At 36.0% G+C, this 12756-nt stretch overlaps 1 protein-coding gene across 1 annotated transcript in view; it reads left to right on the top strand.

The window, feature by feature from the left end:
- Window positions 1-11573, top strand: part of TOPAZ1 (testis and ovary specific TOPAZ 1) — a 45926-nt gene extending 34353 nt beyond the window's left edge. The window contains exons 16-20 of the mRNA XM_059664381.1: window positions 1016-1181; window positions 5582-5746; window positions 7402-7605; window positions 8075-8258; window positions 11354-11573. Coding sequence (XP_059520364.1) covers window positions 1016-1181; window positions 5582-5746; window positions 7402-7605; window positions 8075-8258; window positions 11354-11573 — 939 coding nt within the window. The remainder of the gene's footprint in view (window positions 1-1015; window positions 1182-5581; window positions 5747-7401; window positions 7606-8074; window positions 8259-11353) is intronic.
- Window positions 11574-12756: the final 1183 nt, after the last annotated feature.

Raw genomic sequence — 12756 nt, 5'->3', positions numbered from 1 at the left:
ACCTTTTTAAAAGAGTTACACATTAAGAACAATAACCAAAGAAAATGTACAACTGATCGGATGTGACCTGCAAAGCCTAAATTATTTACTATCTGGCTGTTTATAGAAAAAGTTTGCTGACCCCTAATATAAAATAATAATATATGTCCAATTTCTGATGTGCAGACTAGAGAGATAATCTTTATGTCGTCTACATGAAGTAATCTGTTCAGTCAAAGAAACAGTTTTTAGCCAATAATCTTATCCTTTTTTTTCACTATCATTCTTTATCTGAATTTGATAATAAATTGTCTTCATTTTCTTTTTCTCTCCCTCCTGGACCTCAGGATGATCCAGAGAAAAATGTGCAAAACTTATAATTAGTAATTTTCCACAGCAAGGCATGAAATCCTTGTGCCAAATGAAATCTTTAGGGGAAGCACAATGTATAAAACACATGAAGGGAGAACTGCTGAAAGGGGTCCCAGAATGGGTGAGGAGTAATATGAACAAAGCCCTGCTTGCTTCCCTTCCCCTTCCACCCTTGTGGCTGAGCAGGCAGGGGCTTACGTAGAGTCTTGGAGCAGTTTGAGAACTGTCCGTCTAGAACAGCGGTTCTCAACCTGTGGGTTGAGACCCTTTTGGGGGTTGAACGACCCTTCCACAGGGGTCGCCTAAGACCATCGGAAAACACATATATAATTACATATTGTTTTTGTGATTAATCACTATGCTTTAATTATGTTCAATTTGTAATAATGAAAATACATCCTGCATATCAGATATTTACATGACGATTCATAACAGTAGCAACATTACAGTTATGAAGTAGCAACGAAAATAATTTTATGGTTGGGGATCACCACAACATGAGGAACTGTATTAAAGGGTCGCAGCATTAGGAAGGTTGAGAACCACTGGTCTAGAATGATGATTCAAATTGGATAATGGGTTTCTCTATAATTAATCAGTGTGACTTTGTATTTCTGTAATACACTAAATGATTGATACTGAGTGCTCTTTATTTTTACTCTAGGGAAGGAAGGTCTTAGATATGCTATATGAATTGAAAATACATTTTACAAGTTTAAAAGGACTTACAGGGCCTGAGAAGTTAGCATCAAGATGTCAAATTGTAAATATTGCAGTAGAGGTTTTTCTAAAAAGTGGAAGCATAGATGGTGCCATGTGGGTATTAAGAGGTAAGTTCTGATATATGCAAACATAAAATAATTTGTGTTGTATAAATTCTTGTCTATGTAATGAATTACCTTAAGTCAGCAATTTTCAACCTTTTTCATCTCATGGCACACAAACTAATTACTAAAATTTTGTAGCACACCAAAACATATATTTTTTGCTGATCTGACAAAAATAGGTACAATTTTAAATCATTCACTCCAGATAGCTATTGTTGTGTTGGCTGTTGTCATTTTTATTTGACAGTGTAAGGGATAAAAGGTCAGTACCCCTGACTAGTCAGGTATTGCATGTTTTTAAAATTTTTGAGGCACACTGATTGAAAATCGCTGCCTTTAGTTGGTATTGAATTGTGGGTGATAATTTGGTCTAAACCCTAGTGGTCATGTAGGTAGGAAGATGAAAGGAGAAAGTTAACCTAACTTTAAAGAAGAAATTGTATGAAACTTTGTTGAAAAGCTAGTTCTTACATTCTTGTAGGCACCATACTAAATTCTTTACCTGGATTATCTCAGCTAATCTTCATAGAAGCCCTATGAGTTTGGAATTATTACAATTTCCATTTTATGGATTAAAAAAATGTTGTCAGAGCCCTAGCTGGTTTAGCTCAGTGGATAGAGTGTCAGCCTGCGGACTGAAGGGTCCCGGGTTTGATTCTGGCCAAGGGCACATGCCTGGGTTGCGGGCTTGATCCCCAGTAGGGGACATGCAGGAGGCAGATGATCAATGATTCTCTCTCATCATTGATTTTTCTGTCTCTCCCTTTCTGAAATCAATGAAGATATTTTTTTTAAATGTTATCAGAGACATTAAGCAATTTGTCCCAAATGACATAAGTAAGGAGTGGAGGCCAGATTCAAACCCAGACAATCCAGGTTTAGAGCCTGCAATCTGCATAAATTCTATATTTGCATGTACAGGCAAACGACTTCCAGTGAAGATAAGCAGAGCTTACTTTCTCTGTAAATTAATCCATCCAGCAGAAATTAAAATGAAATTAAGCCAACAAAACAACTAAGGTTTGTTTGGTAGTAGTAGCACAGAATGGTTTCTAATGGTAACTCTGGCTACTTAAACCATCGGGTAGATTTTATTTGATAAAATGGGATAAGAATGCCCTAGCTGGTTTTGCTCAGTGGCTAGAGCATCAGCCTGCAGACTGAAGGGTCCCAGGTTCAAGTCCAGTCAAGGGCATGTACCTCGGTTGCAGGCTCCTTCCCGGCCTGGGCCCTGGTCGGGGCACATGCAGGAGGCAACTAATTGATGTATATCTCTCACATCAATCTTTCTCTCTTTCTTTTTCTCTTCCACTCTAAAATCAATGGAAAAATATCCTTGGTTGAGTATTTAAAAATGTTTTAAAAAAATGGGATAAAAATAAGAGACCTCGAGAATTCAGGTGGGAAGATGGAATATATGCACAAGTAAAGCAAGTAGATAACCTTTACACTAACCCACAAACACATACTGGCACATCTCCATATTCATATTGGTGGTTTGTTCAGTGCCTAATACAGACGTCATGAGTAGACTTCATGATCAGAAGCTTGTTGGAAAAGATTTTCTTCAGCTTAACAAACCTAGCCAATGAGGTTTGCTAAGTGGGGAAGAGTAAGATATAAAAATATAAATTAGAGAAATGCAAGAGCTTACAAGCTCTGTTAGAAAGAAGAAATGTAGCAAGAAAAAGAAAGATTAAAATAGTTGATAAAAATGGGCTTGGGTCGTTCTTTGAAAGGAAACTTCTGCCTGAAAGTTTCTGGCACAACTAGTTTTTCTCAAACCAGAGAATGAGGGGAGTTTGTGGTAGAGATGTGGAGTGGTCTGAGGAAATTTAAAATTCTTACAACTTTGATGTGTCCATTTGAGATTATCTTTGAATTTTCTATAAGTTATAAGCACAGAATTCTCTTTTGCAGTGAGCATTTTAATTGAAAGTCATTTTCATATGTAAAATGTTCTTGCTTTAAAAGAAGGGCCCACAGAAGTATGCTAAGTTTTCCCCAGAATTTTTTTGTCTTGAAAGGGTTCTGCAGTGAACAGGCCGTTCTCAAGAAAGAAATACAAATGGCTGAATCTCATCTGTAGTGACTTATAAGAGAAGTACACATTAAAATAACGGAACACCTGTCAGTCTAGCAAAGATCAGAGTTGGATGATTTGCTTTTTGTGAGGGCATATTGAAATAGGCATTCACATGCATTGTTTAGGAGCTTTTTGGCAAAATACATGTCAAAATTGAAAATGCATATAGGGATAGTTTCTATTTAAAAGTAAACATTATTTTAAAAGTAAATTAACCAACATGTTCTCATCATAAGTAATAATATATGTGAAATCACAGATTTTTATATTTAAGGTGATCCTTTTTAGAATAAGTAGAATACACAAATAAATTATTAAACATAGTGTAACATCTAAAATTAATTCAGGTACCATCAGTGATGTATATATCACACTTAGGAAAAGTTAGGATTTTGTTTTTGCATTTTTGTTTGTTTTCTTTTGCCCAACTGACATTTTCTGTTTAACATAAACTGCTTTTTAAATCTTTAATAGTTTTGTTTTGTATCGTGCGTTAGGCAGTTCTTGGCTATCTCAAAATTACATATTCAATCTCATATGGTTTTTAAATTTTTTATTGTTACTTTTAAATATTGATATGAAGTGGGAACCTAACTTTATCTCTTTTCCCCAAATGTTCCAACTCATCCTCTACTCACTTATTTGAAATGCCACTTTTATCATATATTAGAACCTTGTATCTTCTTGGGTCAGTTTCTATACTACTCTCCCAGAGATCTCGTTTTCTGTGCTAGCACCATATTCTTTCTAGTTAATATAGCTTTAGAATAGGTGATAATATTTATCTATATCTTTCACACTATTTTTTACTATTCTCAACTGTTTATCCTTTGGGATGTATTGAGTCAGTTTTGTTGACTATTTGGTCAGGATTATATTAAATGTATACATTTAGAGGAGAATGGATATGTTTTATTGTTTTTTGGGTTTTTCTATATTTTTATTCATTTCAGAGAGGAAGGGAGGAGAGAGAGATAGAAACATCAGTGATGAGAATCATTAATTGGCTGCCCCCTCTATGTCCCCTACTGGGGATCAAGCCCACAACCTAGGCATGTGCCCTTGATGAAATCAAACCCTTCAGTCTGCAGGCTAATGCTCTATCCACTGAGCCAAACCAGCTAGGGCAAGAATGGATATGTTTAGATATCTCTCCCCTCTCCCTCAATCATAGTATTCACCATAGAAAAGGATAGTTATTTGCTTGTCTCACGGACTAGCCTGGAAATTCATTCAGTGCAGACTGTCTTTATAGTATTTCATTCTCAGTGCCTACATTCAAAATCTTCATGGTAATGACTAAATATCTATTATAAAAAATTTGATCCCCTTTTGACTCAGATTTTTAGACAAATGGAAATATTTCCCAACTATGGAACAGAGGAAAACATGAGTAAGAACTTTCCTCACCATAAAACTAGTATTAAGTACACCATAAACTGGCTTTTATTCTTAAGAATATATTGTTATAAGTGTTCTTATAAAATTTGCATAAAAGTATGTTGATAAAGTTGTGAACTGATTGAATTAAGCTTATTAATTTCCAAATGACTTCTCAACTATTGGTTTCATTTAACTTTGCTATAAAATAATGAACTGATTCAGATTTTTTAATATAGCTACACAATTTGGTAAGATTTCAAAATGAATCTCCTAAAATATATTAGCCTTTAAAAATGTATTATTCTACCTTAACAATAAACAATGAGTGCTAAATAAAGAACAATGAAATTTTTATGAAAAAAAAGACCACAGTATATTTTTTGTGTCATATATCCATCAGATCTAAGAAAAAATAAGGAACTTCAGCATTATAGGTGATAATCTCTTTTTTTAAGCTGTGTGATGGGCACATAAAAGTTCATTTTATTTAACTTACATGTTAGAAATTCTTCTATACATATCAAATATTTTATGATAAAAATTGTCTTTAAAATTGGGAGGAAAAGCTGTTCCCCAAGAATAGCAAAACTAATTATGTATTCTTTATTATAAAATTGTTGAAGTTTTCCACACAAATATTATTTTACATTATTACAAGTATGTTATAATGTGAAAATTTTTGTCCTATTAAAATAAACATTAACTTCTGAATCAATAACTGATTAGTATACTAAGAAAATAAAGAATTTAAAAATAAGGTATTATAATCATCACTGTATACGTGTTTCTAATAAATTTGAGCCATGGTTATCTTTTTTGAGTACACATATTTTAGTTTTGTCACTTTCCAAAAGGTAAAAACATTAGTTGTGATTATACTAAGTGTAATTTTCATAGTGTAAATAAAGTGTTAATACTTTTTTCTTTTTCAAAGAGTCAGAATGGATAATCGATACACCACAATGGCCTTGTGATAGACTGGATATACTCAATCGACACAATCTGCTCTGTACAATTGCACATGAAATCTTAGCCAAGAGCCTTTACAGACAGACATTTGAAGTTTTGCAAAATCTACCAGGTATTCAAAATTCTCAAGGTATGTTTTTTAAAAGTCTAGCTTAATTATTTCTTGCCCATCTGGTATTTAACTGTTAATAAGAAACAGTTCTCACCTGTTTTGGTTGAGTTTTATATTCCAGCATATATTTTTAATGAAGTTGTTTTCTGTAAAATCTGTTTTCTGCAAATTGAATATGCTTTCCTGATGGTTTAAAAAATGAAAAGCAGCCCTAACCAGTTTGGCTCAGTGGATAGTAGATAGAGCGTCGGCCTGCGGACTGAAGGGTCCCAGCTTTGATTCGGTCAAGGGCATGTACCTTGGTTGCAGGCACATCCCCAGTAGGGGGTGTGCAGGAGGCAGCTGATTGATGTTTCTCTCTCATTGATGTTTCTAACTATCCCTTTCCCTTCCTCTCTGTTAAAAAATCAATAAAATATATTTTAAAAAAGAAAAGCAGAAATGCTTATCTCTGAGTTGACAGCAGTTCCTAACAGAAACCTTTTCATCATTCCCCTTTCCCTACCTCTGTCAAGTCATCAGCAAACAATGTCAAGTGCCCCCAGCAAGCTGTATATCTTAAAATAATTCATTGCATTTGGAATAATGAAGAATACTTTTTCTTTTATTACTTAGCAAATATAGAACTTGATTTCCATTACCTTATAACATAGGTAAACATGGAATAAGTAGAGGAAATTAAGCAGATGACAAGTTCAAAGAAAAGAGAATACTAATGTGGGCAGTGGCAGGTAGTGCTCTTGAATGCTGACGCTCAGATCATACATGCACAGGAAGAGGGAGCCCAGGAGGGAGGAGCAAAGGCTTTGAGTGGTGGGTTCAGAGTGACGGTTAGCATTTAATGAAAACCTTAACCCGAGGGCCTCCCCTTAGTGCTTCATCAATCAAAGTTGGTGTTTTAGGAAAGCTCCTCTGGTGGTAATGTTTAGGAAGAGACTAAAGGTAACGATATTTTCTGGTGAGGCCTGGACACTAAAAGATCCTGAAGTGATTGAAGACCTAGAGTCTAGGTCAGTGGTCGGCAAACTGCGGCCCCTTGAGTGTGGCTCTTCCACAAAATACCACGTGCGGGCGCATACATACAATGCGATTGAAACTTCGTGGCCACACTCAAGGGGCCAAAGAGCCGCATGTGGCTCGCGAGCCACAGTTTGCCGACCACTGGTCTAGGCTATAGATTGAACTAACTGAATATAGGGAATAGAAGACTTGGAAATCTCCAAGGTGACTTCACTTTCTTCTAAGTGAAGAATAGAAAGGAATAGAATTACCCAACAAAGGATTTTCTTTTATTTGAAAGTGAATATTTTTGAGGGGATGATTTATTTTTACTCATGGTAAATATATGCCTGAGGTCTGAACTGTAGAGAGAATGCAAACCATGCAGCCATCCATCTCAGATACTGTTGATGCGGTCACAGGTGAGGGTCATAGAGGTGTTCATGCAGCTTCTGAAATCATTGTCACCTTTTCTTTCATATTCCTCATTGTAAAATAAATTACCGGTTTGCTTTGGTTGAATGCTTGTTACTTAGAGAATATGTAAGATGATTGCTTTTGAGTGCTCCTAAAATGCCAAGGGGAGCAAAGGGAAAAGGAAAGTAGTAAGAGCGAGAGGTTTGAGAGACTAAGATAGACCAATTTCATTGTATCTTTTTTTTTTTTCTTTTCAGAAGTTGTGGAGGTCTCACAGTATAGCCTTCTTTTTAATAAACTTCTGGATGCCTGTGTAGAAAGCAATAGTCTTGGTATTTCATCCTCCGTAGCAGAATTCATGATTTCAAAGAGTATCCCTATTGATTTTTCCTCTCTTAGAAGATTAATTACTTCTTTAGGAAGGAGTTGTTTATGGCTCAAAGCCAGAACCCACTACAAAAGTAAGTTGCATTTTTAAAAAAAATTTTTTGATATATTGGTTTTGACTTTGATTTTCTAACCCTGAATCCTTATATAATATTTACAACCAGATATTCAAATATGTACAAAGAGCAGTTAATATACACTCAAAGACAGTGGTCCAAGTAGCTATTCTGGTTTTTTAGTTATTCTGAAATGGTTGTGTTGACTTTAGCTTCAAATATATGGTTGTCATGATGAGGCTCAACAGTCGTTTTCCAGAGTTTTTTAAACATTTCTCACTTCATATTTAACATTTGAAAACACTGTACAAAGAATAATTTTAAATGTACTAGGATATAATCACTACCATATAATTTGTGAGATAAATCTGCTTCTAATGAACAGTTATTCTATACTGCAAGTAATTATCACCTATGGACATTTTGGAAGTCTAGATTTTCACCTATTAGAGTTTTAGTAAAGTATGATCTATTATTTGATTTTCAGGTGCTCTTTCATTGAGTTGCTATCCACCATTAGAGGGAAATTTATACCGAAAACTTCTACGGATTCCTTCTTATTTATCTGAGGTTGAAATGCTTTTAGCTATTGAAATCTTCCTGGTATCCAATGCTAGTAGTATTCAGAGTCCTGGTACTCCTACCCAGACGCTGCAGATAGTTTTGAAAAGGTTGGTTGATATAACTTATAATTGCATCCTGAAAGCAGCTCATGACTCCCTACACATTCCCTAGGAAGTAGATGATTTATATATTTATATAATTGTGTAGTGTATATTTACAAACTTGGTAACATTTAAGTTAAGAAAGAGTGTGACCTGTTTGAGACTTAAAGCCAAAGCATTCAATAAAAACTTTTAACAACTTTAGAGATGCTGTAAATGGTTCAAGAGATGAGTCCTCTTTAGGTATCAATCCTTTTCATATACTGGTAGTTTTTAGATGAATATCTAAAAGTTATTTATCTTTTTGGTCAACACTAAGATCTAAAAGGGAAATATGTGATAGTTTATTAGGTTCAATTAGCCTACTTTCTGTATTTTAAAATGTTGTTATAAATGCATAAATAGTATTGTGTGGCTGTTGGACCACACTAGTATTCCTTCAAATAATTTTGTTCAAAGTCCCAGAATTTAGGCTTATACCACTTCTTATCAGTCTTACCCAGGAAACTTGTAATATAAGGATCTCATGGGACTCCTCCTCTAGAGCTGACAAGAATTTTGCTTCAGTTTATTGGTGTTACAAACCAGATCCTCAGATTGAATATTCTTTCAGCTATCTATTACTGTGTATAAATTATCCCAAAACTTAGTGGCTTAAAACAGCAAATACTATTTTAGTTTCTATGGGTCAGGAATTTTGGAGTAGCTTAAGCAGGATGGTTCTGGCTCTGGATCTGTCCCGGAGTCAGGATGTGATCAGGAGCTGCAGTCACCTACCTGATGGCTTGACTGAGGCTAGAGGATCCGTTCCCTAGATGGCTCACTCATGAGGCTGTTGGCAGGAAGCCTCAGTTCCTTGCCACATGAGCCCTTCCATAAGTTCCTTGAGTGTCTTCATGACATAACAGCTAACTGCTCTCAGAGTGAGCAATCCAGGAGAGAAAAAGCAAGGAAGAAGCTGTGCTTTCTATGATCTCTGTCAAGAACTCTGAAGGCTCTGAGATTTTACCCTATTTGCAGGCTACGAGCAGTTTCATGGATCCTAGCATGACACCAGACTCCTGGGTTGGAAATAGCAGGCTTTATTACTCTAGTGCAGCAAGCAGCATGATTATCTGCATATTTGTATCTCTCTTGTCCCCAAGTCCCACAGATAGACCCAGAGGATACCTGCACATGCAGTAGGTTCTATTACAGCAGAGGAATCCTGCACTTAGAAAACCCAAATCCTGGGTAATAAGCATGCCTGCTCCTCTGCTCTGCACGGAAACACTGTCTCCATCTTGAAAGGTTGTAACAAACCTGTCCTTTGCTCCAGGAGGAGCAACTCTTTTCTTTCAAGATTGTTCATTACATAAACATCATTGAAGTCCAGAAGGAGTAGTAGTCAGTGTTTCTGCTCTCAAAACTTCGGGAAATGCAAGGGACCCGTGGAGAATTGTCATCTAACAACCTAGTGTCCAGAGTTGTACACTGTCATGTCTGCTTCATTCTATTTGTGATAAATCAGGCATTTCATCTCGCCTATATGCAAAACAAATTAGGAAATAATTTTAGGGCCATTTTTGTTGTTGTTGACACTATTAACAGATGTTCCCAACCCCCTCCCCACCTTAGCCCACCTCAGCGCAGCCCCCACTCCCCTTTCCCTCTGGCCATCACCACACTGCTATCTGTGTCTGTGTGTCATGCATATATGTTGTGGCTAATCCCTTCACCTTCTTTCATCCAGTGCCCCTCTCCCCTCTGACAGCTGTCATTCTGTTCCATGTACCCATACCTCTGTTTCAATTTTGTTCAGCAGTTGATTAGGGCTAGGGCCATCTTCTTTTTTAGACCAACGAAAATTGGCTTTTTTCCCCCCCTTCATTAGTCTGTTCTTTTATGAGGGCTTCCTTATTTACCCTGTACACTGCAGTGGCTGAGGCATTGGGCTTCCCATCATCCTAATGAGGATGTGGTTTTCTCATAGGTTTTCATTCTCCACATATATGCAGCCTCTGTACTCATTGTTGGATTTTAGGGGTATTTGTGACCCCATCTTTAATTTTGTCCAAGCCAATATTGTTTTCTCTTATTATCATACTGAGCCCCATCTTGTTATAATAACCTCTATGAGAAAGAATTTTATTCATCCTTAAGAGTTTCAAAAACTGCACACAGTTGGCACATGCTCAATCTACCAGGTTCTATGCAATAATTCCTAAGCCAGAAGGTACTAGAAAGCTCTTGACCAATCTTTCCTTTCTGTGACCCTTGGGGTTCCTGTTCCTCACTCCCACCACTCTGTAGACCACACTGTGCTGTTAATGCAGGTAGGATTTGCTGCTGGACCCTATAGATGCCAACAGCAGGATTCAGCAAACACAAAAAGTGATGCTTAATATAACAACCACATCTCTATTTTAAATACTTCCCACTCCCTATCCCATAAGGGGGAAAAAATCATTCGGTATGGATTTTATGAAATTTGAAGACTAGTAGAAAAGTTTTTAGAAAAGTAAATTTTAGCAATCTGTGAAGTACCTTAAATCAGGGCTGAAGAAAAATAACCAGAAATTTAGTAAAGGAACACTGTAATTTCTGTTACCAAATGTTAGCTACATAGTATGTTTACAGTCAATAATAGGCAATGTCAAGGTAAAACATGTCAGTAACTCCATACCTGATTAAATTCAGTATTATTCTATGCATTATAATGAAAAATTATGCAATTTTTAACTTTGACAATACAAAGATTGAGGTTACTAGCAGTGTTCTAGATCAGTGTTTTTCAGACCACGGGTTGTAGCCCTTTGTGTGGTGCAATCAGTTTAGGGGATTGCGACCACATAATTAAAAATGAGACAATAGAAAATAGAGTACATTGTCATAAGGATGCATCTTGTTTGCTGAAACTTTTCCATTTTTATGTATGAGGATTCTACTGGGTACCAACACAAAAGATCTTTCTTATTGTGTCATGGTCAAAAACTTTGAAAGCCACTGTAGAATGTAGTGAAAAGCCGGCCATAACTAATAATGATAAATGTAAATATCTTGAAGAAACTGTCTAGCTTTTTTTCAAGTTTCTGACTTTGTGAGGTGTTTTTACTTTATAGATGTGAAGAAAACAAGTCTCGGAGCAAGGATGATTATCAAGCTGCAGTGGAAAGATTAATGATGGCTGCTCGTTTATCAGACCCAAAGCTTTTCGTTAAGCACATGACCGTCAATGTTAATAAGGAGCAGGTTTATAGTTTGGAACATTGTTCTGCCCTGAAATGGTTGAAAGAGAACATGAAGTGGGCTGGAAAGGTTTGGCTTTTCAATAAACATTAGTTAATACTTTATTTTTTAAGTTCAAGTAATCATTGTTGAAAATAAAAGGCAATAAAAATAAAGACAGTTTTCATTATATTCAGCTTTTGCCCTTTATTGATTTACAGTAAGTTAGTAGACTTCAAACACTAAAAATTTTGATTGATGTAAGCAATTTATAATAGTTTTACTCCCACTGAAGTGATTTTTCAAATTACTTCTTTTTAAGTTAGGTAAGTCTACATAAATACCTATTTATTTTGAAATTCAAACATTGAAAAATCACAAACTGAATGAATATTGTGCAGCATTTAATGAGAGGAAGACATAAAAGGAGAAATGTGCAAGCAGGTAACCAAGTATTCAGAAAAGCCTTTAGGGGTGTGAAATAGGTTGAGTGTATACTCCGTCCAGTTTCTAAAGCCTATTCCACATCTGTAATACAGAATAGTCAAGTAATGTTGAAAACTGACTCAAACACAAATTCCAGAATAACTTCGGAGTTATACCAAACTTTTTCTAGTTACCCTGTGAATAGTTTTCCTTTAGTGTATTTTAGAATGCTATATGTATTTTTTAAATACATTAGGTATGACTAAAGAAAACTTTTATTTTATTGTTGACACTTTTAAAGATGTTCCCATTTCCCCCCACCCTTTGCCCACCTCCAACCAGCCTCCACCCCACCCCCTTCTTTCTGGCCTTCCACACTTGTCTATGTCTATGTGTCATGCATGTATGTTCTTTGGCCAATCCCTTCACCTTCTTTCATTCCACCCTTCACCTTCTTTCATCCACTTTTCACCTTCTTTCATCCAGCCTTCCTCCCTTCCCTCTCACAGCTGTCAGGTCAGTCTGTTCCAGTATCCTCCCCTCTGAAGAAATGTTATTTTAGACAAATATACCAGCACTTAAATATCCAAACAAGGATTGTCCCATACAAACCACCTTAGGAAGTTAAAACTCCTTTTCTGAAGTCATCTTCAGAATTTACCAGTCATTCTCTAAGGTGGTCATCTTCAGTCCTTAATTTGATACTTTAGATTTGCTACTTTAAACCGTAATCATTTGGAGAAGTCTGAGTAAGGTGAATAAAAAAAAAAAAATAAGTCGTGACTACAGGGGCTGAAAGTATTTTTTAAAGGAGCTCCCAAAATATGGTAATGGCAGCATCCTCGGAATAAGTCTGTAACCTCACAAGACT

The sequence above is a fragment of the Myotis daubentonii genome, chromosome 14 (genome assembly GCF_963259705.1).
Source record: "Myotis daubentonii chromosome 14, mMyoDau2.1, whole genome shotgun sequence".
In the NCBI taxonomy this organism is placed as follows: domain Eukaryota; kingdom Metazoa; phylum Chordata; class Mammalia; order Chiroptera; family Vespertilionidae; genus Myotis; species Myotis daubentonii.
Note: the sequence above shows the minus strand (reverse complement) of the source record. Positions and strands in the feature narration are given on the sequence as shown.